Consider the following 25,863-nt stretch of genomic DNA (forward strand, 5'->3'; position numbering starts at 1 on the left):
TCTTTTAGTTCATTTGGATTTGTTAGTTCATTTGGAGAATACTAATGACTTTAAATTAGCTAATTTTAATTTGAAGAATGTAGACTGAATAAAAAATTGAAACTTATTTCGGCAATTGACAACACTGCCTCAGCTGACAGCTGTTACTCTGTTAGTCATGATGAATGAAGTTAATCGAGTTAAAAACAAAAGGAATTCCAAAATTTCATTTCCAGAAGTTCAAAAATAAAATTTTGTATCAGAAAAATAGCGGAAGAATAAATTTAAAGTAACGTCGAAGCTTATCTTGTTTAACGTGTGGAAGCTTTTTTGGGCTCACAAATCGGAAACCGTCGCCCATGCTTATTTTATCGTCTGAAGACCATTTAAGGTAAGTTTACAACAAATTATGTCTTTAGTCAGCACAGTCAGTATTTGGCTAAAAGTAAACCGAATTAACTGGGCCATCAAAATTAAGTAATTAATATATTTTGTGTAGTTGTGTACTGTAGGCGCTGAAGGGATCCCAAACTTGGAGTTGTGCATGTGGTTTTTTAAGAGACATATTTGTAGAGAGTGCATTTGAATTACTTACTTGGTATGAATATTTTGGTGATAAAGGAGAGTAAGTGGATATTTAAAGTTTAGATTTTTTTGAAAAATTTAAAGCTTTGATATTTTGATACCTGTTTGAAGTGGTGCTTCAAAATGCAAATCAGTTAACTGTTTTCAAAGCAGTTAATAATATGTTTATTACCTTTTGTGATGCTTGCAAGATGACCCCATCAATTAAGATCATGTTCTAACTCTGAGACAAAAAGTATGTATTAGGCAGGGAGTTTTTCCAGTTTGAAATTGTGTGCTGAGATGCATAGGAAAGTAAATTTGATTAACTTTGGCTAAATCGTTGTTTGGAATTCAGCTATACAACATTTGAAGCTTATTAGTGTAAGTCTGATCCCTCTACAGTCTACCCTCTAGTTTATATCTATGCTCTTATAACAATTAAATGTGTCACTGAAATTGATATTGACTAAGATTCCAAGTACATATATCTAATTGCTTGTTTTACATCCTAGCTCAGCCAACAGATTTAGGTTTTGGTGACATCAAATGGATAGAATGCCAAAAGTCGGGAGGAGACACAAGTGGCGTTCTGTCCAAGAAAAAGGCTCTTTCGCCTGCTCACTATGTCCCTACAGCAACGATTTGCGGTGGAGGTTAAATGGCCACTATAAGAAAGTCCACGATAAGACTATCGGAGATAATGAGTGTTGCGGTAACAGTTTTACCAGCAAAGAGGACCTTAAAAACCACATCTCTACAAGACATCTTCATAAGTAAGTCGAAATGATTTGAATTAAAATTGAATGTGAACTGATTTTGACAAATTATTAACTGTCGTAAATTTCAGATACAAATGTCCTGACTGTGATAAAAATTTTACTTCCAAAATTGTACTAAAAAATCATCAGAACTATGTCCACGGTGATTCCAAGGAATTCAAGTGTATCCTCTGCGAATACGAAACCAACTACAAAAATGGTCTGAAAAACCACATGAAACACAAACACGGGAAAAGGTCCAAGTATATGCAGTATGGCGGCGTTTTTGTCAAAAACAAGTCCTTGAAACAGAACGCCGCAACACGGCATCACCAAAGGTAATAAACAGACTATTAGCTGCTTTGAAAACAGTTTACTGATTTGCATTTTGAAGCACCACTTCAAACAGGTATCAATGCGATATGTGCGATCTAAACTTTAAATATCCGTCTACTCTCCTTCTTCACCAAAATATGCATACCAGGGAATTCAAATGCACTCTCTGCAAATATTCTGCAGCACGAATGGTTATTTTAATGAAACACATGAAATTGCATGAATCAGATGACGAACAGTCGTCGTCTTCGTCGGTGATTGACAAGTAAGTCGTACTTAAAAAAAATCTGCCAAAATTAATTCACTGAAGATGATGCTCATTCGTCAATTGTGTAGTTCTACTCATAGCAGCGAAAACCGTGAACAGACGGATGTCGAGGAGGAACCGATAGGGTTCAGTATAAATGATGAAAATGAAATTAAAGGTGATCTTCATTTAAATCAATTTTATTAAATATTTTTGTCAGTCAGTTTGTTTACATGTATTTCACATTCCATAGAGCAAGACCCACCTGATCTTCAAATAGAAGACGTGGCAAGTCCGGAACCCCATTCAGCATTACATTACAGATCAAGTCAGGAGAACATCACTGATTTAGAGAATGTTGTAGACATGGAAGTGAGAAGCGATGACAGTAGTTCCCCTTCATCTGTCGTGGGAGTTGAGCCTCCAGATTTACACCCACCATCGTCAAGCCAATCGCGGCCAGTTGGGGCGACTCCATCTCATCGGCTAAACTCAATCCAGGAAGAGGCTCGCCAACTAAGGGCGCAAATTTCGCCATCAACGACCCTTTCTGGGATTCTTTCTCTACTGGAGCGTTTACTAGAACTTTCCGCTTCCACCACGATTGAAATTCGTGATTCTGTGAAGTTTGAAATGCGTTCTCAAGCCATCGAATGCTTCGAATACTTGTGGAGCGCTTCTAAAATGGCAGTTTGCGTCTGGGAAGACATTGAAGGATCGATGGAAAGCAACCCTTCCCTCAAAGCTGTCCAGTATGCATACGAATTACTTCCTACATTTATTAAGTGGCACAAGATAAAACATCTCGAAATGGTGGGACACATAATTTTGCTCAGTATCAACACTGTTAAGAACTCTCAACATCAGGCATCGTTGATCCGTGAGTTTTTCAATTATAATTTTTATCAGTTTTCTTTACAGTTTTTATATTTTGCCCTTGTAAGCTCATTGTGTTTATTTATCTGTTATTTGACCAACATATCGACGTGGTAGGACAACAAGGAGCGGAACGCAAGCGGCTTTAAGGACGATTGAGGTGCGTACCGCCTCATGTATCGATACGGAATTGGGCAAGTCATATTTGATGATACTAAGATCTTAATCGTAATCGGGTTTCATATGTTTAACATCACCATTGATCATTTTCAGGAAAATGAAAAGTCTTTATAGCCCTGCCGATGTATCGTATCTCAAGTATTGCGGGAAGGTCTTCGGTCTTTTTGGGTTAAAGGCTCATGTATCTTAGTATCACAAAGCTGGCGGCCAAATCTAATGGAACCAACCATTTGACCCTTTTAATTCCGTTTAGTATATTAGTGTTCTCTTGTATTTGCTACCTGGGTACTAAAATTTTATAACTTGACTTAACTAGTCGTGGAGAATTCTTGATTTTCAGTGTTTGGTTTACGTTTTTATTTTCCGGCTGTTTATAAGTTTTGCCAAGAAGTATTACTAATAAAGTTCCAGGTACCACTATATCTGCCATTGTTGATTTACTCGGAACTTCGCAGAAAGTGTAGCAGATTGCTCATGCAGTTTGCACATGTATCGGCATTAATATTTTATCGTATTTCGTAACGTTTTTACTGTTTTAGGTTTATCGCCTTTCTCTAGGACACAATCAACCGCGAAAATTGATGACAACTTTTCGGTGAAACAACTTTTTAAAGTTCCTTTTTTATAATTGTAATTAGCACATGTGATCAAAACTAACTTACGGTTTTCATCTATTTCCAGAATTATCTTAACATTCCCTTAAATTTTGTTGGCCTCGATTACAATTGAAAAAGGTCAATATTTATGGTCACCACGATTTTATTCCCAGTTAAATTAAAATTGAAAAGTGAACATTAAGGAGGTTAGTAGTTGTTGATAGTATAAATTAAATTAACTCAGATTACACCTTAATCGATTTACTGTTTTGGATTTGTCTCGCAGATTACTCCGGCAGTCTTGCTGCAGCGATAGTTGTCCCAGTGCCATTGATAGTAGTCGCCGTAAGAGAAACGTAGACTAACGCAACTTGCGGCCTCGTTGTTGGAAGGCTCACCCATTTTCCAGTTGGTGTACGTCATTGGCTTGTAGGGCCTGAAAGGAGCCCATTCCCATCTCCTGTCTTTTCTAGAAAATATTCCCGAAGTCCAGTAGTCCGAGTAATATAGTCCTAAAAAGTATTCATTCGATTATATCTAAAAGAGTAGTATGATGTTGCCATTTTATTGATCGGGAATTCCTTACCTGGATTATATTTGCCATATCCAAAAATCGAATAATCCTCTTCATAATCTTCAATCCTGAGCAGAGTCATCTCACCCTGTCTGCAAAATTCTTTTGCTCCAGCCCACTTGAAATAAGAAAGAATGTGAAGGAAGTCGAAGAGAAAAGGAAAATAGCGGCAACACTTACGTCTAAATTCGCCTTCACAAAGCAGTAGCATTTTCCACCACCCTTGTAAAAACATCTGACGAAATGCGGACTTGCAAGGAAATAAGGACGTTCTTCTGTTAAATAAAATCAAAATTAACTGATCCAGGTAAAATTTATGCAAAAACAAATTTCCGCTCAACTACTATTTGATACTATTATATTTACTTGGCCTAATCGTTGTTATTTTTTGGTTGTAGTTTTCGGCTTCCCTGTAGTAGTTGGTGGTGGCGGTATGTTGCTGTTCGCTGTTGTTATGGCTGGCATAAAAACTCCTGCTGTCATCAGGAAAAGGAACCAACGACCTCTGGAAGTTTTAATCATCGCCTCCAACTTCGCCTGTCGTCAGTGAGGAGAAGAAGATTGGAGTCGTTTCTAACAGAACTGTCCAGTCAAGACTACTCGTCTTTTAATCAAGTTAGCGCTCTTTTTATACCAAGGATTATAGTTGCAAGATTGTCCACTTGTTGCGAAACGTTTTGTGCAAGTGGAAATCCGAAATGCTTTCAAGTGATTACGGAATAGTTTATCTGGGTCTACTGGGGTAAAAAGTCAATCGAATTCAATTTACCGACTTCGATCAATGTACGCAACATCACCCTGTAGTTGTTGAATTTGTTTTAGCGAGACCGTTAGACGCCGTTAGACAGGTAGACGCAATTTCTTCATTGACTGTTGGGTCAGTGATCTTGTAGTATCGTCTGTTCATTTTTGTGTGTTACATGAAGAATTCCGTATTTCGAATGTCGTTTCCTTATTCTCCTCTTCGTCTACTTTATATCTTAAAAAAATCGCCCCCCGTACTCATCACTCCCATTTCGACTCATCCCATCTTCTCTTTTCACCACGTCTTCTCATCTCGTCTTCTCATCTCATCAAATATTAATGGGTTGTCAGGGAAGGTGCTCCGAACCATGCTTAAATCGAGAAACAAAGACAGTCAGTTCCCTTTTCTCCCATATTATTTTAATTTAAATGTAGGCTTCCTTGGTATTCTATTATTATTTAACCTTAAAAAGTAATGATTTACTCCATCTGTTTTTTTCTTGAACATATTTTGCATACCCGCCGCCAATAGCTAATTAAACAATTTAACGTATTATAGCATTAAACATACTAGTATATTTTCTTAAGATAAGTCAATGTTTGCTTCTGTAAATGTAGTGCGATGACATGTATCAATTTTCGATACCGGCAGGTGATAATACTTTGGGTTGTATCAGTCGGCAAATGTGATTTAATAGGTGGGGTAAGCGCTGCCAACATAGGTGTTGCGCTGTTGCCATTATACGCCAGAGTGTAGGGTGTGCCATCAGCGCGAGGAGTGGGCACTTGGCGTTGGGTCTGGACAGGAAACAGACGGTGGCCAGGGCCAATTCGATTTAGGGGCTGCCAGACACAGAGATGGAACTGATTGATTTGTAAATGCCGTCCCAACTCATTGGCATTTCAACGACGGAGCTCTAGTTATAAAAATAACCAGCCGAATTGAAATGAAGAAATCAAATATTTTTTGTACACTGTCTTCATAATTGAAATACTAACCACGCCTAAATCGATTTTGGTCATGTAGCCCAGGTAGTTCATCTTTCCGGCCAATTCGTCGCGATAATACTTGATCCATCCGTGGTATCCGGAAATGCTGTTTCCGTTCTTTTCTCCCAGGAAGACGTGTTCCAGTCCGGAAGAGCCTTCAATTCCCCCACCGCGATTGTATTGGCCCATCCAGATGAGACGCAAGTACTCCTTGAAGACGGCGATATCCGCATCAGCCAATCCTGATTGTTTTTGGTAACCAATAAAATATTATCTAGAATTTTTTAATGAATTAAGTTAATACCTTTGGAAACAAGGAATTCGTGGGCTTGTTGAAAAACACTAGTGGCCAGAATGGCGTCCAAGAAAGCATCGTTTTTTGGTCTGTTCTTCAGCTGGGATCACTTCAGTCACTTTGCAGTTCTCGTCGTAATTGTCGAAAAGAGCCAACAGAGCGCTGATGGTCGGTCCGGAGAAGGCATCAGCCGGGACGCTCGTAAATAGCCTAAAAAGAGGTAATAATAAACAAAGTGACACAAGTACATTTTAAAAATAATAATACGAATAATGACTAACGGTAGTGGAGCTTTGTCTGTGGTGCTTCCGGATGTCGTGGTTGATTGCATGTTAAGGACAATACCCTGGACAGCGTTAACGTCATCGATGTGGAGCTGCTGGGAAAGAGCCTGGAGCTCAGCATCGGTGACTGTTGCCCTTTCAACTATTGATAGAATTTGTGAGTATAAAATGAAATGAATTACGTTTTACTACATTTTTTATTTACCTGCATATGCATCAATTTGTAGAGCACCAATGGCGCAAACCGTTAAAAGAGCTAGGAACTTCATGGTGAACTTCTGTGGGTGAACAGTGCAGATCTCCTGAAACGACTGGTACACTCATTTCTTCATTTATAGTAGCCCCGTACTGAGCCAAACGTCGATAAGCAAGCAAGTAGTAAACACGGATATAACCATAAAAAAGGGAATGGTGCGATTGTTCGGACTTTGACGTTTGATTTATGAACAGGTATGCGCCCGTTTGTTTACAGTCCATCACGTTGATTACATGTGATTGAACGAGGTCACATTATGTTATAGTTAATCTAGACATGTATGCGCTCAATGAGCTTGTAAAGTATTGCGATGAGGCAATCGTCGGTCGTTTTATTTATAAGTAAAATCATCTTTATTTGAACTGTTGGCCTTAGCTATCTACAAATAGAAGATAACACCGTGTATATTTCAAAAATTTTTGAACCAAGAGTTCAATAATCGTATATTTCAGTTCCACTGATCAATACCATAAGTAGTAAGATGTTTAATTCTTAATAATGTAATGTACATAAATATTTCCTTGAGCGCAAGTTAAATATTTTCGAATGAAAAAATTCTGAACATAAATGCGTAACCACCAACACTGTTTAGCGAGTTAGCGACTTTTAAAGAATTGATACTTATAACTTGTTGTACCGGCTTTTCAAAAAGAAATAATAGCTGTTGTTACCCGATTACGTTTCTTTTTTTTTATAAATTCGAATTTTGATTACTAAATTCTTGTTGTCATTACGTTTTCATGGTGTTGCCGATAACGGCGACAAAAACGGCGTTTACTTCCGAAATGTTGAACGACTGTTGAACGAGCATGTTAAGAGTTCTTAAACCATGAAATTACAGCTATCTGCGCTAACCTGGCGGTTTTTCATGGGTTAAAAATTCTTTTGTGCTAAATTGTTTCACTTTCATTTTCTTTAGATATTCTTGGTATTATTTTGCTGTATGGTACATAGTTCAAAGAATTCAAGAAAAAAATTTAGTTGACCAATGCCCACTGAACTGTTCGATTCCCATTGTTTGAAACATATTATAGATCCCTGCAGAGATCCCCCCTGAGTTTGAACGGACTAAATACGTATTACCATCGAAAGGCGGTTTCTGCCTAAAAAAACAACGCTTGACTTCAGTATCGCCATACTCTGATCCTTAAATAAAGCTGGTAGCTACTATTGCATGTATACCTTAGTAACTCAGGTTAGTTTATTTCATACCCCCCCTTTTTCTAATCATTTTCTGTTCTAATTCTTTTGTGTTATTGAGCTTACATTCGCTTACATTCGACATCATCAATACCTTTTTTAGTTTGTTAAGAACGAAAAAAAAAGGGGCCACCCGGTGGCCATGCCCTATTATTTAGTCCGTAAACTGGGGCGGGAGGTTGCTTCTTCCTATTTAATTTAAGTCATTTGTCCTAAGCCTTCGAAAGTTACATACACGCATTTAGCTGCTTCGCTAGTGCGATATCTTATAACATGTGCATTTCGTTTAGCAACATGCGTAATGGCTTATACGTAATCGGGGCGTTGTCGGAGAATATGGTTAGAGTGGGAAATTTTTGATTTATGAAGGATATGCTTAACTTACCGTTACTATACCTACCTATACCCGCTACCTAGTCTTAATTCACAGATTATTCGATCTCCGAATCACATCACAGTGGCGCCGTAGCGGGGGTGTGAGAAACTAACAATGCTCACCAGGGGGTTCGAACACTGGTATCAAGGCGCATCATATTTATTCGTGATGCGACGTCTTATCCAATACACCCGCTCCTCCACCATAATTGTAAATTTAAAAGGGTAATATTTTTTGTTTTCATTGGACGATCGCCAAACATGGAATCTGCTGTATCGATGATTACAAACGATACTGGTAAAATTTTAACAGACTGAATTTCAATCGGTTTTTTTTCATAATAGGTCTATTAACAAGTGTGTATGAATAAGAAACTATCTAATGTATTGACTTTACTGGTTTACGAGAATTCAATTTACTTTTTCTAAAATAAATTGTGATGAAAGCATAGATGCCATGAAATCAATAGCAATAAGTTGAAGGAACTTATTCTTACCTTACATATCATTATCTTCTAATTATTTTATTTTGGTAGAATTTTAACAAAAAAATTTGCAATGTATTGATATCGTTTGACTGCGACTTAATCGACGTAAACTAAAACGTTCACGTTATAAAGACGTAATCGTTGACGTAAGCTTATAGGCCTGCCCGAGTTGTTCGGCCCCGCTGTTGGTGGCGCTCGTGTCGTTCCCATTCGATGGCACACCCCACAGGCCCACACCAATTTCCAGCCTGCTGCATTTTACTTGTCTTGTCAAGTGCAAACAGAGATTGCAAATTATTCCTTGATATTTTAGTTTCGGACTTTTGTTTTTGAGTCAGTCTCTGGTCAATTCATTTCTCGGTCAATTTTATTGCGACGAACATCAGCACGGAAATGTCCTCCAATTGTGATTTATGCCTGCGAATTTATTTGTTTCAGTCGCTTTTCTTTCTAAAGTGCCGGGCCAGTGTGTTGAAATTCGGTTTCTTCTTTATACCTTCTACTTTCGACAGTTATTACGTAATTTTTTAAAGAAAAATTTGGCTTCTTTGTGTTGGCGTCTTTGTGCTTCTATGTTGATTTTCATTTCAAAACAGTTCCAAGTCAACTTGAATTCCATCCTCGTCAAATTGCAGCAACTCGCCCAAGTAAATCAATGTTTTAATAGACCAACAGAAACTAGTACCATTACTTAAGTACTATTACCTATGTACTATTACCATTTAGTATCATTATTTAATTATTTTTCGTCGGCGTTTCAATTAACCGCGGCTGTTACAACGCAGATCGACGCTAGAACCTGACAGCGACGAGAGCGACACACTGACTGATGAAACGGACCTGAAATCAGAAATTGGCCCGGAACTAAATGGTCTCGTTGAAGAGTTGAGAGTTGAGAAAATTATCCGTCTCGTTGATAGAGAACAAAAATTAGAGGCCGGAAAGCAAATGCAAAATAACCGAAAATAACCAACAGAAATTTAAAACATGACTTTTGCTGTTGCATTTTGCAGGCACAACACAAAACAGTGTATTTGAGGATTCAGTGAACTTTTAACAGATTATTTAAAAAACAATGCATCTCTAATCTAAATACAACTGGATGCCTTACTCATAAATTTAAACTTATACAAAATTCAAATTTCTCCGATGTTACTAACTGTATGTGTAAACCTTAGCAGATCTAAATTTCAGCAGTGGGAGGTAAATAGGCTAGTAAAGGTCAATTGAAGAATTCGTTAATAAATTTTTCTCGGAAATACACTGACGACGGAAATATTCTGATTTCTCAGTGTACACACCATATTGAAAGAGTAGATCACAAAAATTGACCATTTCACAGAGTATATCGCTCAGCAATTTAGAATCTGTGATTTTTTTGTGAGTTCCATCGTTTCGTATTTCTTTCACATTTTGCAGAGTGGCAAACAACATATTCCGAAAGTCCGTCTCATTCTCCTCTGGTAGTCCAAGACGTGTAAAAACGGAACGGGAATATTTGATATTTTTAGCAATGCTTTTAAGAATATCGAAGGCGCCCTTTTCTCCAAGATTTCTTTGAATATGGCCGCCGTGTCTCAAAGAATCGTTTTTCAAAAGAATATCAGCGAATTCGGCGAACCAAGCTTGCAACAAAATGGGTCTTCGTTTCGTGTTTGATAGCCAATGCCTTCCGCGAATCAAAACAAATCTCCGGTCGGAGAATCCGTTTCGATTTTTCGTCATCACTATAACCTTTATGATGAAACTAATGGCAAATGTGTATTTAAAGATAATTGTTATTAAAGCAATTCTATAAATAAAAGTATAACGCTGTCATTTTAATTTGAAAATGGAAATATACCTGATATTAACTGAGCCCCCGACTGTTTAAAAAAGGCCAACTTCACGTCGTAAAGTTCGCACGGCATTAAATCGATTGCGCGTAGGATATAACGTATTTAGAATTGGATTGTCGAACTATTCTCAGTCGACGTTTAGCAAATGGTTGCATCGTTCAGAAACAACAGGATCAGACTCAACTGCCCGCTCAACTGTCTAAGGGTGCGTTATGTATGGGCTTAAATGGACACAGGGACTTGTGTAATAGGTCTAGCTGCCACTAGTCGGAATAACTAAAAACGACCATAGCCGTATACAAACAAATTTTTTTTTGTATCGGCATAAATAACAACCCGATAAATATGAGGCGTAAATATAAGAATGTTTAGACCGCCATGATATGTTGGGGGCAGTCAAAAAAAGCATCTCGAGTTCTCGACCCAAACATCCTAGAGAATATTTGCACTATCCAGGGCGATGTTGTTGGCAATCAAGTGCGAAGACTCTCCGTCTGTTCCCAGAAATAAAGCGACACGAGAAAATGCTGTTGACACCAAGCGCTTGCGACGTTTGATTATCAACTGTCTACGCTCACTTGTGGGTGGACAGAAAGCAGACCAAAAGACCAAATATTTGGCAAACAAAATAAACCAAACCCTCTTCTTGGATAACATTCTTTCGATGCGTCAATCTCAAGTGCCAGAAACTGGAAGACAGACCCAGGGACAGCCACCCAGTTTTGTTAGAACACTCCGGAACACTCTTAAGAAAAGGCAGAGACTCTGTAAAACTCAGTAAGACTGCTAGCTGCGACGTCAGCAGACTGAAACTGTGGATAGTATAACTAAATTAACTAGTGTGTCATTCAAATGTTCAACTGATATTTTGAGACGGCAGAAATTATTTTCATCATATATGAAAGGTAAGCAACAAAAAATTTTTAAGTTGGCACAAAATGCAAATAATAAAATCATTGAAATCTTAGGGTTAAAAAAATGTCAAATGTAACTAGAGCGTTGGTGAGATCGAAACCCACGAGTGACAGTGGTAAAAGACAAAAACATCTGACAGATTTTTGGAAAGCAACGAAAAATAAGAATCTTCATAAAAAGAAAATTACGTCAATTGCAAGTGAACGCTCCAGCAGTGCAAAATCGGATTTCAACAAAACTACACAGCAAGAAGCCAAAGGAAGACACACTGAAAATGTTGAAGACAACCAGCAAATAGCTACTGGGAAAAAAGTTACCATTCAAGTTTGGCATGGCCCCAAATGCCCTAGTTGTGCCGCCATCATGAACATCAAAGAGGAAAACATGAAGCGATTACAACACCATTTCAAATACTGCTCCTGTTATTCAGTCTATTATCGAACTATGTCGCTTCTAGAGAGTCTAATCCTGTCTTATCCAATTATCGGATTTAAGAAAAAACAGAAAGCACCGCATTTTTTAAATCACATGCAAGCCAAACAGCTGTGCGAGCTGTCAGCACTGCATCCAACGGTATCTGCTGACAACTCGGAATTGTTTCAAAAAGCGGCCGAATTGGCTTCGCAGTTGAAAGAGCCGACAGACACGGAATCTTTCAACTGCGACCGCTACGAAGAGTACATGAGGCTATTGCTAGAAATTACCGAATTCATTCGTCAAACGATGTCGCGACATTTGAACAACGGAAAAAATGTCGAAGATGTTCAAATTTTGATAACAAATATTACAAATTATTTAAAACCCTTTGATCAAAATCAGGATAAGAGTACAAGTGTTACAAAATCTCGGTCGACAACTGCAAAAACCAGAAAATGGAACGAAACGTTTGCTGACTTGAGGCATCCATCAGGTGATAACGACTTCGGTAATGAATTAAAAGAAATCGCTGAACCCCAATCAGGAGAGGAATGTTTTCTCTTTCCTGACAAATATACTTGCAAATGTCATGGACAATCCGCGGACAACTCCAGTGATGATTCTTCAATTAGCTTATCTACCTTTTAGTCTTTATACGTATAAGTAAAACTACTATAATTTTACAAAGAGTTATTAGCATTGCTACATGAAAATGACACCCCCGCATTAGTCATTACGCATAGCTTATTGCAAAATTAATTTTGAAATCAAGAATAAACAGGATTGATTGTGGAAAAATAATTAGCCTACCGTTTTCTTTCGAAGTATGAAACTTTGTTCTTTGGGCGTTTTTGCCACAAATTAACAATTAAAAAAAATTGAGACAATGACCAACGAGTTGCTGTTATGAAAACATGTTACTGGAACGAGCCACTTGCAGCTAGGGCTTGTCGGATTGGAGAATTGCTGCTGAGTTTACATTGATGAGTTGATGATACACAGGGTGGAAGAAATTAAAAAATTGGCACAGTCGTATAAAGTCTCCGGCCAGCCGGATGAATCGATACTAGGCGCTACTGGTCTCGTATGGAGCCGATGTGTTTGTTTTATTAATAAGCTCATCTATTGCTGATCTTTTGCTGTTTATGTCTAATAATTAATACATGATAATTAAGTGAACTATATATTTAAAGCGACTTTCACTATTTGAGGAAGGGATTGAAACCGTGAACACTAGATGTCTTTCTAGAACCTGCAACCGGATTGCGGATTGTACTTCAAGTTGGAGAGGGCGAATTCACGCTGCTCCTGACCCTTACCACCGTGCAGAGTACAAGCATTGAACTGTCCAAAGAATAAATAAACACCGTTAATGAATAAAACTAGACAAAAATTCAAATTAAAATGACTTGCCCAAAATTTCTCCAGGCGCTTGGCCAGTACGTCTGCTCCCTGCTTTTGGTTGACGAAAATGATGATGGGAGGCTCGAGTTTTCCACGGCGCAGAATTTTCATCAACTTGTTGCGCTTGGCGTTCTCTTCCACCATGTAGACGATTTGCTCCGTTCGTTCCACGGGTTTGCCGGCCGAGCTGATGTAGACCACAGCCGGATGTCTCAGGTAAGTTCGAGCCAACCGCTCCTCCGCCGAAGGCATAGTTGCAGTAAACATGACAGTCTGCAAAATGTCAATAAAAATGAGTTGAATAAACCAGGACGTTTTGAGTTAACCAAACCAATACCTGTCGGAATTTATTCTTGGAATTGAAATTGGCCATCAATTTTTGCTCGTCCTCTGCGTCGTCGTTGTCCGGCTTCTGATTCGTGACTGGCATATGTTCCAGAATCTTTTGCACGTCGGGTTCGAAACCCATGTCAATCATAAGATCTGCTTCGTCCAGCACAATGTACATGCACTGTGACAGCACCAAATATCTGTTCTCCAAAACGTCATCAGACGACCAGGAGTGGCAACCACAATCTGTTAAAAATAAAAGTCAATGAAATGAATAAACTGGAATACGATAAGAGAAATTACCTGGCAACCCATTCGCAGTCTGAAACCTTGCTCCTCCCTGGAAAGACCACCGATTACGGCAACCGTTCGGATGCCCAAATGCTGGCCGAATTTGATGCACTCTTCTTCGATTGAGCCAACTCACGAGTAGGAGCCAAAATGATGGCGTAGGGTCCCGAATCGTCGTCACCCAGGCGGACGTTCTTGTGAAGCGACTGAATCCAGACGAGTAATGAGATCAAGAATTCGGCGGTTTTTCCTGATCCCATTTCAGCGACACCAATAATAACTCGGTTCTTCAATCCTGCACAAAATTCACGTGAAATTAATTAACATTTTCAAACAGACAAGTAATTATTGGCGACGTACCAATAGGAATGGCTTGCAATAGGAATGGCTTGACGCTGAATGGGAGTAGGATCTATGTAACCAAATTTTTCAATAATCCACAGAGTTTCCTTGTTGAGATCGGAATCAGCCCACGAACGGTACGGATTAGGAATTTTGCCAACTTAAAAATCAGAATACATTAAGTCAAACATATTAATTAATCAACAAGTTTAGGCAACAGACCTTTAATGGTGATGCTGTAATCTTCTCGGAAGATACGCCAATCACGTTCGGTCATTTCTTCGACCTTTTTCTCTTGCCAGTGACGGTCGTCCCATTTCTGCTTGTCTTCTCGTCTTCGTTCCTTCTTCAAACGGACCTTATCCTGGGCCTTTTCAGTGTCTGTCCGGCGTTTGTTCAACATGTCGCCATAGAATTTCGACTGGTCTTTATTCTGGGCTTTGATGTAAATTCCGGCCACACGACCGTAAAACTTGACCTAATCACCAAAAGAAAGAACACGTAAGAATTTCCCGTATTATATGAAATTTATTTTAAGAGTTTTCTTACCTGATGTGTTTCCTTGTTGATTGGGTTGTAGTCAACGGCAGTGTCTTCTGTAGAATCCCATTCGAAAACGAATTGATGTTCGTTCGGCCTGCGGACACGTCGCTTTTTCTTGACCATTCCCAGGTAACGATCCTTGATGGCATCCATCTTTCTGCTTATCGCAGTCTGTTTCACCATCTTTACGATCTTTGGTCTCCTTTTCGCGTTCCCTTTCTCAATGACGTCGACGATCGAGTTCTGGTTCCCTGTTGGTCTCTTCAGCCACCTAGAATCAATTTTAAAAGATGCCATGTAAAATCTAAAAGAACAGATATCGTAGGATATTAATACAAACCTAATAAAAGGCGTTTCTTTTGGCTCTTTCCCGCTCTTTCCTCTTCTTGCTGTTTGCGTATATTTTTAACTTCCTCTTGTTGCTTCCTCATTTCTTCAGCTGCACATTCCTCTTTTGTAAGAAACTTGGGTTTGCTCTTTTCCTCTTCTTCGGCTTTCTTTTTGCCTTTTTGGCCAGCAATTCTTCCAGCGACAATGGCTCCTTTTTAATCGCTTGCTGTTCAGTATTCCCTTCACTTGCTTCCTGATCTTGCATCTTGCTCAGTTTTCACATCTTTACGATCCCGGCGATGCCTTGGTGACCTGAAACACCAATACAAATGAATCAATGGAATTTTAGATAAACATAATCAAAATTAATTACTTGGATCTGGATCTACGTCTTCTTGTAGTACGATCACGGCTACGAGAGCGACTGCGTGATCTCTTCCTTTTACGTTCTCTTCTCTCACGATCACGGTCTCTGGCAAGTTCTTTGTTGTCTCCATTATTGCCACGGTCACGATCTTTGCTGTCGCGTTCTCGCTCGCGATCACTTTATCTCTCGATCACGTTCTCTATCTTCATTGCGGCGATCTCGGTCGTCACGAACGTTTTTTCGATCCTCCTTGAACATTTCTAATTGTTGTGGTTCTGTAAATAATCAACAGCTGTTTCAACAGGTAAAACGAAAGATACAATAGTAAACCAAATAATATTGTAGTGCCAGTGATTTTCCCTGCCTGTTAGAGTATACTTCAGTAAGATTAAAGGATTCAGTAACAAGAATTAAAAAATTTAAATATGTTATTTTCTAAACAATATTGTTCACAAGTTGAAGACTTTTACGTTCAAGAATGTCTTGGCGATTAAATCAAATATGAGTTATTTGAATGCCACCCCGATAGTAAAACGCATTGCAAGTATATTTAGTGTTGCTAGCAAATTTTATCTGTAGTTAGTTAATACCTTTTTTTCCATTAATATTATCCGAAATGAGCTATCACATAAGAAACTTCGCACTTTTTGTCAGACACCACATCATAAATGTGTAGCAGACGACAAAAGAGTTTAAACAACTGCACGATGCCAAATTGGATTAATTCGAAAAATTACTACAACTTAATTTCTATTTGGTTGAAGAAAATTAGAAAATTACACCTGTGATTTAAATGAATAAAAAAAAATTTAGAATTCATGTGAGAAAAAACAATTTTTTTTTTAAATCACAAACTTTTCGGTGGAAACAGAGCTATAGACTCCTGGTCGCTTCACGGCTGTGTTGGGCTGTTGGCTTCCCTATCCCGGTTTCAGGGTAACAGTAAGCCGATTTTCAGAGATTTTAGGGTTGAGCCTGTCAGAATTTGTGAAGTGGAAACGTTAAAAAGAGCCATCTAGGCTCTCAAAAGTAGCTGAGCGTAGTAGCTGACACACTCACTAGAGGCGCTTTTTAAAGTTTCCAAATCGGAAACTTCCTAGGTATCAACAGTTTTGGAGGTAGAAGCACGTTCCAATCTTACTCTTTCTTCATTACAAATTTTCATTTGGGTTGTTAACTCATCAGCTCCTTCACCAAAGAAAAGTCTCCTTTTTTTACGTTAGTTTCCATTGGAATTCTATCTGGAGAAGAACTAATTTTTTTCATTGGCTGAATCCAAACAAATCACAAATAAAATTTTTCAGGTGGGATCAAGTCATCACATTAAACTATAAAAAAATAAAATCCAAAGGGACACATACCTACTTATATAGGAGAATATTCCGTAATGAAGAAAGAGGAACTTTAGCAAACTTATACAATTAAGAAGATACGAATCAAATGAGCATGAATGAATTTTTCTTGTGTACCTTGCTTTCTTCTTGGACAATCAAATTGTTGACTTCCAAGGCATCATCAGTTTGGGAGCTAGAAGCACTTTCTAATATTTTTCCTCTGTCTTCATAGGAAATGTTATCACATGTTATTTGGGTAGTGAACTCATCAGCCGTTTCTCCTTCACCCAAAAACAGTCTCCTTCTTTTGACGTTGTTAGTTTCCCGGTACGAAGTACGAGTCAATTGAGCTGCGGATCGATTGCTGACTCAGGCCCCTTCCCGGCAGCAAAATGTTTTTCTGCCAACTCAGGAGGATCAACGAGTAAACAATCCTTGTCCTAGCGTTTACATTAGTCTGGGATGTCCGCCGAGCCGAGATTAGCTATTCAACAGTTTGGCTGTGTCCACCGCACTAAGTAATCCATGTGTTTAATTGTAACCCGAGTGTTTTGTGTGACACCTATTTCTCTTCTGCTGTAGGTCAGCGCTCCCAAATTCAATTTTCTTTGTTCCAGTTTGGCCGGAGAAAAGCAGTAGGCATTTATTGTCGCAGAAAAGATTGAGTATTTCTGTAGAACTCGTTATGATATTTGCAAGTCATCGTCGCTCCTTGAAAACAGTTGATACCACCGCATATTTTTACTCTGGATAAGGCCGCATTGCTCTCGATTTCACAATGAGATCAATTTTAGGCTATAAAGAACCTTTGATCCACCCGCGAGGTACCACACTGGAGATTTTTTCGAAGGTATGCTCAATAAAAGACTAAGACTATCAATGTTTTAAGTAAGATTGACTTTTGGTTTGTAAAATTTTTAGATGTGCATAGAACAATTGCAAAAAGTTACCGGTCCGAAGTAGTCCTTTGAAGCCTTCCACTTCCGTCCGTCAAATTTATTCGGCGGATTGTGGGTGTCCCTGTAATCACTCACTGCAATTCGAATGCCACCATCGCGCTCAGAATGGTTAGGAAGGTTCCATCTTCTAAAAGTACAACACATCTTTTACATCTAAAAGATACTTTGCTAAACTTACTAGGACTAAATTTTACCTGGAGTTGGAGGAAGGTTTCCAAAGAGGGACAATTGTTGTGCGCAATTGGACCACCAAAAGGAGTCTCGAAATCGAGGAGAAAGGGTTTGTAACATCCAAAGGTAGTTACCAACGCCGAAAGGAACTTTTCGTCGGACGAGCGAGTCAACTGTTGACTTTGGCCCCTTTCCGGCACCAAAATGTCTTCTTGGCCCTCTTCTTCCATTTCTTCGGAATTTTATATGGTCATTATTAGACCCCTGAACCCGGCAATAGAGGCCATGTTTGCTGGGAACCTGATATCTGAAGTTGAGGTTGTTAGTAATGAAGTGAACTTGTCGCCCCCCAACTCACGCTTTTTGTTTACCCAAGCCGTGCTTTAGAAAAGGTGAAAAAAATATAGCAGTGTCGTAATAACATCCGTTGTTAACAAAAACCGTGCTAGCTAAAGCCTTAAAAAATTCCCCTAGCTCTTTAGGGATTTCGATCCTAATGGACATTTGTTCGTTACGACCCCATTGGTTCAAAATCCAATTGCTTTTGCTTTGCTTTTGCAATTATCAGTTTTAAGTAGGGTATTAATATTACAAAGGAGCACTTACGTCGTTGATTAACTTGTGCCCGCATAGTTGTTGGTTCTGCACAAAGTTAGTGATGTCGTGTTGTTTTCTCACAATCAAGTTGTGTTTCATAAAATCGTTCAGCCCGTGTAGAACAACAACGAATACTTAAGCAAAAAAAAGAATTAGCAAATTATTAGTTTGAATTAGGGTAATATTACAAAGTAGCACTTTCGTCTTCGATTAACTTGTACCCGAATAGTTGTTGGTTATGTAAAAGTTAATGATGTCTTGTTGTTTGCTGATTTTTAAGTTGTATTTCAAAAAATCGTTCAGCCCGTGTCGACAACTCCGTCTCCCAGGCATCATTAGCCAACAGAGAACTTTTAACCTTATTTCGGTCATTTCGCTGGGCGTGTTCTTGTTGAGTCCCCAAATGAGTAATCCGAAACGACGGACCCTAATTCAAATAGAACAGTCAATTTTTATTAGTTATTTATTTTATAAAAGGCAGACTTACCCAATTTGACATTATTATGACATTACGGTATTCGAACTTTTCGCAACTGAAACTCAAAGGATTGATAAATGTCCGAGCATGTTTTGTTGCTTCCAAAAGAATCAATTTGTTGTTAAACTTGTCCTTAATCTCCAACTTATCAAGCCCTTCAAACAAACTTTGGTTAAAAGACGTCAAATTACATAATAGAGAAGGATAGGTTGTAGAGATCAAGTGGAGAGTATCCCATTGTGGTAATGTCTTGAAAGCTATCGTTTTCTGATGTGATTACGTTCGTTCGAAACCTTTTATGTAAGAGGGCGCTAGAATCAAACTAAAATTCTAAAGCATCAATTTTTTTAACGCCAATTGACCCATATTTGCCCAAGATTGAAAAAAAAAGTTAAAACCATGAAAGTGAAAAGTACAAGTCAATGACAAGGTCTTTAAAATATCTGACACTTAAAGGTATTTCAGAAAATTTTCGCTAATTTTCGAAACTAAAATTATGAGGTATAGGGGTCTTTGAATAAATACATGATGGTGTACGAGTAAATTTATCAAAGTAACGGTCTTTTCAAGGGACGAGTACGAGTAATTGGCTACCACTCCTTCTCGATTATGATCGAATAGAGGAATTGACTGACCAGTAACCCTTGTTGGCGAACGCACTATTGCGGTTTTCGCCATGTTTTCTCCGAGTCCGTTTTTCCCCCGTGCATTTCTCATGAGGATAAATGTTGTCTCGCGAAACTATTAATTGTAAATTAACAGTTCACACTAGGATCTCGGGAAAAACATTAATCAAAAGATACGCAAATAAGCTTAATTATAGCACTAATTGCTGTGAAATTTTTTTATTAAAACACGTCAGATTTAATCTTTTCCCTAATGTTAACAGTTTTAGAGAGCGAATAAATCCACATAAAATCGGCCCGAGGGAAGAAAAGGGAGACAAGGAAAGTATGAAAATAAGGGGGGGGGGGCCATACTGTCCTGTTCTTTCTTTTCTTTTCTCTGGTCGATTCTCTGAAAATAACTTATTTTGTGAATTTTCTTAAAATTTCTTAAAAACTTTTATTTTTCGTCACCTTTCTTGATCAGGATGGCAGATAAAAAATTTGTTTGTGCATAACAAATTTGCTGGAGGGATCGATTCTGTGTGTTGCCCCCCTCAACATAAAAAAGGAATCACTTACACAATCTGTGACATCACACTTAAAAACATGGCTAAATGCCATCAATTAGTTTTATCACGTATTTTGAGACGTATTTTTATGAAAAAAGTCAAATTTAAATCTTATCCCTAATGTTTACGGTTTTAGAGACCGTATCCACATAGAATCGATCCGAGGAAAGAAAAGGGAGAAAAGGAAAGTATGAAAATTAGGAGGGACCATACTTTCCTCTTCTCTCTTTTCTTCCCTCTGGCCGATTTTCTGAAAATAACGAATGTTGTGAATTTCTTGAAAATTTTCAGATTCCATAACCTTTCTTTTTCAGGATGGCAGATCAAGAATTTGTTTGTGCATAACAAATTTGCTGGAGGGATCGATTATGTGTGTTGCTCACTAAACATCAAGAAAGGAATCAATTACACAAGCTGTGGGATCACATTTGAAAACATTGCAAGTAAATGCTATCAATTAGTTTTACCATGTATTTTGAGACGTATTTTTATGAAAATACGTCAAATATAAATCTTATCTCTATTGTTTACGGTTTTAGAGACCAAATTCACATAGAATCGGGCCGAGATAAGAAAAGGAAAAAAGGAAAGGATGAAAATATAAGCGGGGGACCCATACTTTCCTCTTCTACATTTTCTTTTCTGGCCGATCCTCTGAAGATAACTAATTTTGTGAATTTCTTGAAATTTTTTTTGTTTTGTCACCTTTCTTGATCAGGCTGGCAGATCAAGAATTTTTTCAACAATCAACATTTCAACAAATTTGCAGGAGGGATCAATTATGTCTGTTGCTCCCTAAACATCAAGAAAGGAATTAATTACACAAGCTGTGGGATCACATTTGAAAACGTGGCAAATAAATGTCATCAATTAATTTACCATGTATTTTGAGACGTATTTTTATGAAAATACGTCAAATATAAATCGCATTTCTTATGTTTACGGTTTTAGAGAGCAAATTCACATAACATCCGGCCGAGGGAAGAAAAGGGAGAAAAGGAAAGATTGCAAATATAAACGGGGGACCCATACTTTCCTCTTCTACCTTTTATTTTCTGGCCGATCCTCTGAAGATAACTAATTTTGTGAATTTCTTGAAATTTTTTTTGTTTTGTCACCTTTCTTGATCAGAATGGCAGATCAAGAATTTGTTTTTGCACAACAAATTTGCTGGAGAGATCGATTATGTGTGTTGCTCCCTCAACATCAAGAAAGGAATCAATTACACCAGCTGTGGGATCGCACTTGAAAACATTGCAAGTAAATGCAATCAATTAGTTTTACCATGTATTTTGAGACGTATTTTTATGAAAATACGTAAAATTTAAATCTTATCCGTAATTTTTACGGTTTTAGAGACCGAATCCACATAGAATCGGCCCGAGGGAAGAAAAGGGAGAAAAGGAAAGTATGAAAATAAGGGGGCCATATACTGTCCTCTTCTCCCTTTTCTTCCCCCTGGGTGATTCCCTGAAGATAACTTATTTTGTGAATTTCTTGAAAAATTTTATGTTTCGTCACCTTCCTTGATCAGGATGGCAGATAAATAATTTGTTTGTTCATAACAAATTTTCTGGAGGTATCGATTCTGTGCGTTGCTCCCTCAACATTAAGAAATGAATCACTTAATTACACAATCTGTGGCAACACACTTAAAAACATGGCTGAATGCCATCAATTAGTTTTCCTAGATTGACATCCGGATTTATAATGTGGAACGGTAGTTAAAAGAATATATTCTAGGTGACAAAAGTTTGAAAGATACTGGCAAGTAGGTGATAGCTTAGTACAATTTAGGTATTTCAGTTTACATTACTATTAGTCCTGTCATTTTTTATTTTTTTCAAATAAGTTTGTGAAGATTTTCATTCCACCGTTAGATGCTGCTATTGCTTATTGGGAACACTTTCCATGTTGTAATAAAAAATGTTCTCGTGGCAGTCACAAAACGTATGTCTGATAGTTGGAGGCTACATATTTGGTTATCATTTATGGTTACTACCTACATCTAGATTCAATTGGTTTGCTTAATTCTATGACAGAACATTATGTCCAATTTCGAGCTTTGTAAGTTCAAAATGTTGTGGAATTTTTTAGATGAAATAAATCATTCGTGCAAGTCAAATTCGCCGTTTATTTACCCAGTTGTATCACATAATTTCACTACTTCAGATTTGTAAACATTTATTTTGTTAGGTATCCATTTAAGAATCTGTCTTCAATATAAGAATTTGTTGTTTGCTAGAAGCTAATATTGTTTTATAGGCCTATTGCAAGCCTAACTGGCGAATAGTGAAGTCACATAACCCACTAAAAATAATTGTAAACATCTAAGAAGTAGTCTATTTGGAATCACAACCATGTTCGTACTGGGTGAGCCACTAATTTATAGATGTGCATCGATAATGTTTTATTGTTTTAACATTTATTTTAAAAGGTTGCCGAAGAGATAATAATCGAGCTCAACTAAAGGGACAAGCTGCGCGTTGCATTATCGTTTGTGCTTCGGATTCTCGTGTTTCCATAACCCAAAATAGTAAGAAAGAGGAAACAGGTTTTCTAATCAGTCTGGAGACATTCTTTCGTTTTCACTTCTTGTACATTAAGTAAGGTCCACCAAATTCCAGTTCCAATTCCGAATGTTTCTTGAACTTAGTCAGTGTTGATCTATTGAGTATTTCAAACGTACCCGCTTTTGCGAAGAACATTTTTTCGTAAAAAAAGAAAACAGATGAAAAATGAATGGGGATTTGGTCATGGCTGATCGTGGAATTACTATTCACGAAGCAGTTGCCTTACAAAATGCAACTCTTGCGATTCATTCTTTTCTTGGTAAACAAACACAGATGCCAAACAAAGAAGTTGAGGATTCGAGAGGACTTGCAAGAATAAGAATACATGGGAAAGCGAGTTATAGGTGCAACCAAACACAAATTCAGTATTTTGCAAGGTCTTATTCATCGTTCGACTCTTGCAATATGTAAAGATGATACCTCCGCAATCATTGATAAGATAGTAATGGTATGTTGCACGAATTACAATCCATGTTCATCAGTGGTTCCTCAATTTAGTAATGTTACCCTAACCTGTGAATGAATTAAACAAACAGTTATTGGAGTTATTGGGAGTTATTGGTTGTTGGGATATTGGTTATTGGAATAAATATATTTCCGAAGCTACGCTTTCCTGGACTTCACTTTAGACCGGGGGACCCTTTCATATAGTCTAGTAGCCAGCAATATGAAGCCCGAGGTGCAGAGAACTCGTATACTTTGGCTGTAATCCGCCAGGAACGCGAGGGAGAGTGATTAAAAATGGCGACTAGGCTGGGTGGGAAACTGGTCAAAATTGCACTTTACTAGATTGAGAATAACTCGGCCAATCTAATACGGAATGTAATTTCCTTTTGGATTGGTATTGAGGGATGGCCGAGAAAACGTTTGGAAGAATTTGTTGTTTTTTAAAGGTTAGCATTTACCCAAAAAGCAATACCAAAAACCCCCAAAAACTCTTAAAATTTGAAAAACCCAAACTTTAACATTTAATATCTCCCGAACGGCAGGAAATATTTAAATTATATAAAAACAGGTGAATCCGGAGTAGAAAACCGGATATGCCCGAATTATCGCAGATTTTTAGGTCCCATAGTGGAATGAGAAAAAAATGGGGGTCCATGAATTTGGTGCGCTTGAGTGGTGGATTTCTTGTTAAAAAAGTAAAAAATCGGACATTTTGAATTTGTTCCAGCATTTAAAAATTTAAGACATAGATGGCACCACTTGTTAAGTAAACAGTGACTAGACTGATCCTACCCTTTATAATGACTTTGTCAACTAAACTTAAACTAACTTTAAATTCCAAAGGTGCCCAAGGGTCTTTATTATTTCTAAGGGTTCATTTTAAAAGGACTATGTTTATATTAAGCAAACAAAATTTGTATGCTGATAATAGCCCATGATATTTCATATTGTTCACGACGGAATCGTGACTTTGGATTTGGCGCCCTATCGTTATTTGTTTATTTTTTCATTTTGTCTCTCCAGAAGTCAAGACAAGTAGAAATTTGTTTTGTCTCCTCCCTTCACAGTTTACATGTTCTAGGTGGCGCTTGATCACCCCTCCTCAGCGCCCTTTTCTATTGTTTTATTTCACCCTACCCCTACTTTGAGGCCTAAAGAATTTTGCCTTTTTTTCACCATTCTGGCCGCAACAGCGCTTGCCGTTGGTCAGTCTCGTCGTATGGTTAAATTTATTAAAACACAGAAGACAAAAAAATTAACATTAACTTGTCTTTACATCAAAACACGCATCGATCAGATAACAATTTGAAAAAACAATGCAAAAGTTAAATTTAAACCACTAAAAACGGGTTCAATGTCAAAGCTAAAATTTAAACAAATAAAACGGGATCAATGACGCTTGGGAGTTGGGACATGTAAAATTCTTCAATTTTACAGACGTCTCCCGACAATAATGTTTCTTCCGCTTTCGATTCGTCAGCAAGCCGTACTTTGGATCGCCTTTCCTTCAACTCTTTCTTCCTTTTGAAAAATGCTGATCTTACTATTATTATGCTATATTATTATCTTACTTCTATCGTAAAGTATAAATAAAAATATGTATAAAAATATAAAACCATCTAGAAAGAAAAAATCTGGTCGTATGGTTCAGACTAGATACGTTGTACAAGTAAGGGAGGAGGCTATGACAATTCGGCCCTTGTCGCGGGATGAAGCTTTTTAGGTATTTCTTCTCGAATACAAGATGCTACGTGGGCGTAAATGGCTGGATAATCGATCCCTTCGACTTGAGATGGTTTTGGGTGGGTTCCCAATGACGATTGAAGTTGAAAATACAGTGGTAAGTCTTCAGACAGGTCGACTTCCATCCCTGCATTTTTTCTATGATGGTGTTCAACGTCTCTTCCCCTTTTGATGCCTCCCTTTTTTTCTTCGTAGTGGGTCAGGAGGCGTCGAAGACTGTCAAGACTTTGGCTCGGAAATTTGGCCGCCAAATTTGCGAAATCCTCATCAAAACCATCGTTATCCAAAATGGAGATCAGCTGATCTTTTTCTTCTGTGCTCCAACCTCGCTCTCCCTTTCCGATTCCTTTTCCCACCTTCGGAACGGAGTTCTTTAGCTGTGTAGAAACCTTCAGTGGTGAAACTAGGTTTAATTTTTACAACCAACAAAATTAAAATGTTTAATTACCGGTGCTGTCCTTGACCGCAGATTGCGTGTCGGCGTCACGTCTACTGAAGTGTCATCTGAAGCGTCAGCCATCTTCAGACAAAACAAGAAAAAATTAGATTAAATTTAAGACAAAAGTAATAAGAAACAAAGTAAACTACCAAAGATAAGAACAGATCCCAAGCGACAAGAAGAATTATATTCAAGCCAAGTGGTTGGCTGGCAATCAGATTGATGGCACAGTGAACCTAACGACAAAAGGAGTGAAGACTCAAGAGCCTGCAACAGGGTATGCCCTCTTTTCATGCACTTCTTTGCTTACAGCACGTAAAGTTGGTTGATCAGTTACGCCCTAGAAATGGGAAGATTATAATGGTAAGAACAAGTCAAAACAACTAAAATTCCACTAATAAAACCAATTGGTCTAAAACAACC

The 25,863-nt window shown here is 38.0% G+C and overlaps 6 protein-coding genes, 1 long non-coding RNA gene and 1 pseudogene across 14 annotated transcripts in view; 3 read left to right on the forward strand and 5 right to left on the reverse strand.

Annotated features, from left to right (window-relative positions):
• LOC124321086 (uncharacterized transmembrane protein DDB_G0289901-like) overlaps positions 1-15,693 on the reverse strand; it is a 122,328-nt gene extending 106,635 nt beyond the window's left edge. The window contains exon 1 of the mRNA XM_046783993.1: positions 15,529-15,693. The gene's annotated coding sequence lies outside the window, so the exon portion shown is untranslated. The remainder of the gene's footprint in view (positions 1-15,528) is intronic.
• On the forward strand, positions 119-3,365 carry LOC124321092 (zinc finger protein ZFAT-like). Of its 7 annotated transcripts, none has more exons than XM_046784001.1 (9): positions 119-370; positions 479-604; positions 1,059-1,319; positions 1,394-1,642; positions 1,699-1,905; positions 1,977-2,065; positions 2,141-2,767; positions 2,881-2,957; positions 3,037-3,365. In XM_046784001.1, exons 3-8 carry the CDS (start codon positions 1,093-1,095, stop codon positions 2,910-2,912), a joined length of 1,431 nt encoding a protein of 476 aa, XP_046639957.1. In that variant the 5' UTR covers positions 119-370; positions 479-604; positions 1,059-1,092; the 3' UTR covers positions 2,913-2,957; positions 3,037-3,365. The 7 variants fall into 7 exon arrangements, with proteins under 7 accessions (XP_046639957.1, XP_046639958.1, XP_046639963.1 ...); XM_046784002.1 differs by having other exon boundaries at positions 479-577; XM_046784007.1 differs by lacking the exon at positions 479-604 and having other exon boundaries at positions 1,699-1,713; positions 1,789-1,905.
• Positions 3,500-4,246, reverse strand: LOC124321096 (perlucin-like). Its single transcript, XM_046784010.1, has 2 exons — positions 4,126-4,246; positions 3,500-4,051 (listed from the first exon to the last, which is right to left on the reverse strand). Exons 1-2 carry the CDS (start codon positions 4,193-4,195, stop codon positions 3,801-3,803), a joined length of 321 nt encoding a protein of 106 aa, XP_046639966.1. The 5' UTR covers positions 4,196-4,246; the 3' UTR covers positions 3,500-3,800.
• LOC124321094 lies at positions 5,423-6,702 on the reverse strand (annotated as a pseudogene).
• LOC124321093 lies at positions 11,141-13,082 on the forward strand. The gene is made up of 2 exons (XM_046784008.1): positions 11,141-11,488; positions 11,552-13,082. Exon 2 carries the CDS (start codon positions 11,562-11,564, stop codon positions 12,561-12,563), a length of 1,002 nt encoding a protein of 333 aa, XP_046639964.1. The 5' UTR covers positions 11,141-11,488; positions 11,552-11,561; the 3' UTR covers positions 12,564-13,082.
• LOC124311382 (probable ATP-dependent RNA helicase DDX23) lies at positions 13,161-14,200 on the reverse strand. Its single transcript, XM_046775896.1, has 4 exons — positions 14,077-14,200; positions 13,657-13,895; positions 13,329-13,592; positions 13,161-13,259 (listed from the first exon to the last, which is right to left on the reverse strand). Exons 1-4 carry the CDS (start codon positions 14,198-14,200, stop codon positions 13,161-13,163), a joined length of 726 nt encoding a protein of 241 aa, XP_046631852.1.
• Positions 15,694-17,313: 1,620 nt separating the features above from the next.
• On the forward strand, positions 17,314-18,528 carry LOC124321104. 2 transcript variants are annotated; one of them, XR_006914142.1, is made up of 4 exons: positions 17,314-17,374; positions 17,439-17,706; positions 17,778-17,923; positions 17,997-18,528. It is a non-coding gene; the product is annotated as an uncharacterized LOC124321104 (long non-coding RNA). The 2 variants fall into 2 exon arrangements; XR_006914141.1 differs by having other exon boundaries at positions 17,371-17,706.
• Positions 18,529-24,452: 5,924 nt separating this feature from the next.
• On the reverse strand, positions 24,453-25,533 carry LOC124321287. The gene is made up of 2 exons (XM_046784204.1): positions 25,450-25,533; positions 24,453-25,390 (listed from the first exon to the last, which is right to left on the reverse strand). Exons 1-2 carry the CDS (start codon positions 25,519-25,521, stop codon positions 24,941-24,943), a joined length of 522 nt encoding a protein of 173 aa, XP_046640160.1. The 5' UTR covers positions 25,522-25,533; the 3' UTR covers positions 24,453-24,940.
• Between the last annotated feature and the right edge of the window lie 330 nt (positions 25,534-25,863).

Source organism: Daphnia pulicaria, chromosome 1 (genome assembly GCF_021234035.1).
Source record: "Daphnia pulicaria isolate SC F1-1A chromosome 1, SC_F0-13Bv2, whole genome shotgun sequence".
NCBI classification, from domain to species: domain Eukaryota; kingdom Metazoa; phylum Arthropoda; class Branchiopoda; order Diplostraca; family Daphniidae; genus Daphnia; species Daphnia pulicaria.

Bases quoted from the DNA above. Each gene is read 5' to 3' on its own strand.
- LOC124311382 (XM_046775896.1), bottom strand. From the start codon at position 14,200: ATGGGATCAGGAAAAACCGCCGAATTCTTGATCTCATTACTCGTCTGG. The intron at 13,896-14,076 runs GTGAGTTGGCTC...TATTTTTAACAG, and splicing joins CATCATTTTGGCTCCTACTC to ATTGTGGTTGCCACTCCTGG. The intron at 13,260-13,328 runs GCAAGTCATTTT...TTCTTTGGACAG, and splicing joins AGCGCCTGGAGAAATTTTGG to TTCAATGCTTGTACTCTGCA.
- LOC124321092 (XM_046784001.1), top strand. From the start codon at position 1,093: ATGGATAGAATGCCAAAAGTCGGGAGGAGACACAAGTGGCGTTCTGTC. The intron at 1,320-1,393 runs GTAAGTCGAAAT...CGTAAATTTCAG, and splicing joins TCTACAAGACATCTTCATAA to ATACAAATGTCCTGACTGTG. The intron at 1,906-1,976 runs GTAAGTCGTACT...TCAATTGTGTAG, and splicing joins TCTTCGTCGGTGATTGACAA to TTCTACTCATAGCAGCGAAA.
- LOC124321096 (XM_046784010.1), bottom strand. From the start codon at position 4,195: ATGACTCTGCTCAGGATTGAAGATTATGAAGAGGATTATTCGATTTTT. The intron at 4,052-4,125 runs GTAAGGAATTCC...AATACTTTTTAG, and splicing joins ATATGGCAAATATAATCCAG to GACTATATTACTCGGACTAC.
- LOC124321287 (XM_046784204.1), bottom strand. From the start codon at position 25,521: ATGGCTGACGCTTCAGATGACACTTCAGTAGACGTGACGCCGACACGC. The intron at 25,391-25,449 runs GTAATTAAACAT...TCACCACTGAAG, and splicing joins TGCGGTCAAGGACAGCACCG to GTTTCTACACAGCTAAAGAA.
- LOC124321093 (XM_046784008.1), top strand. From the start codon at position 11,562: ATGTCAAATGTAACTAGAGCGTTGGTGAGATCGAAACCCACGAGTGAC.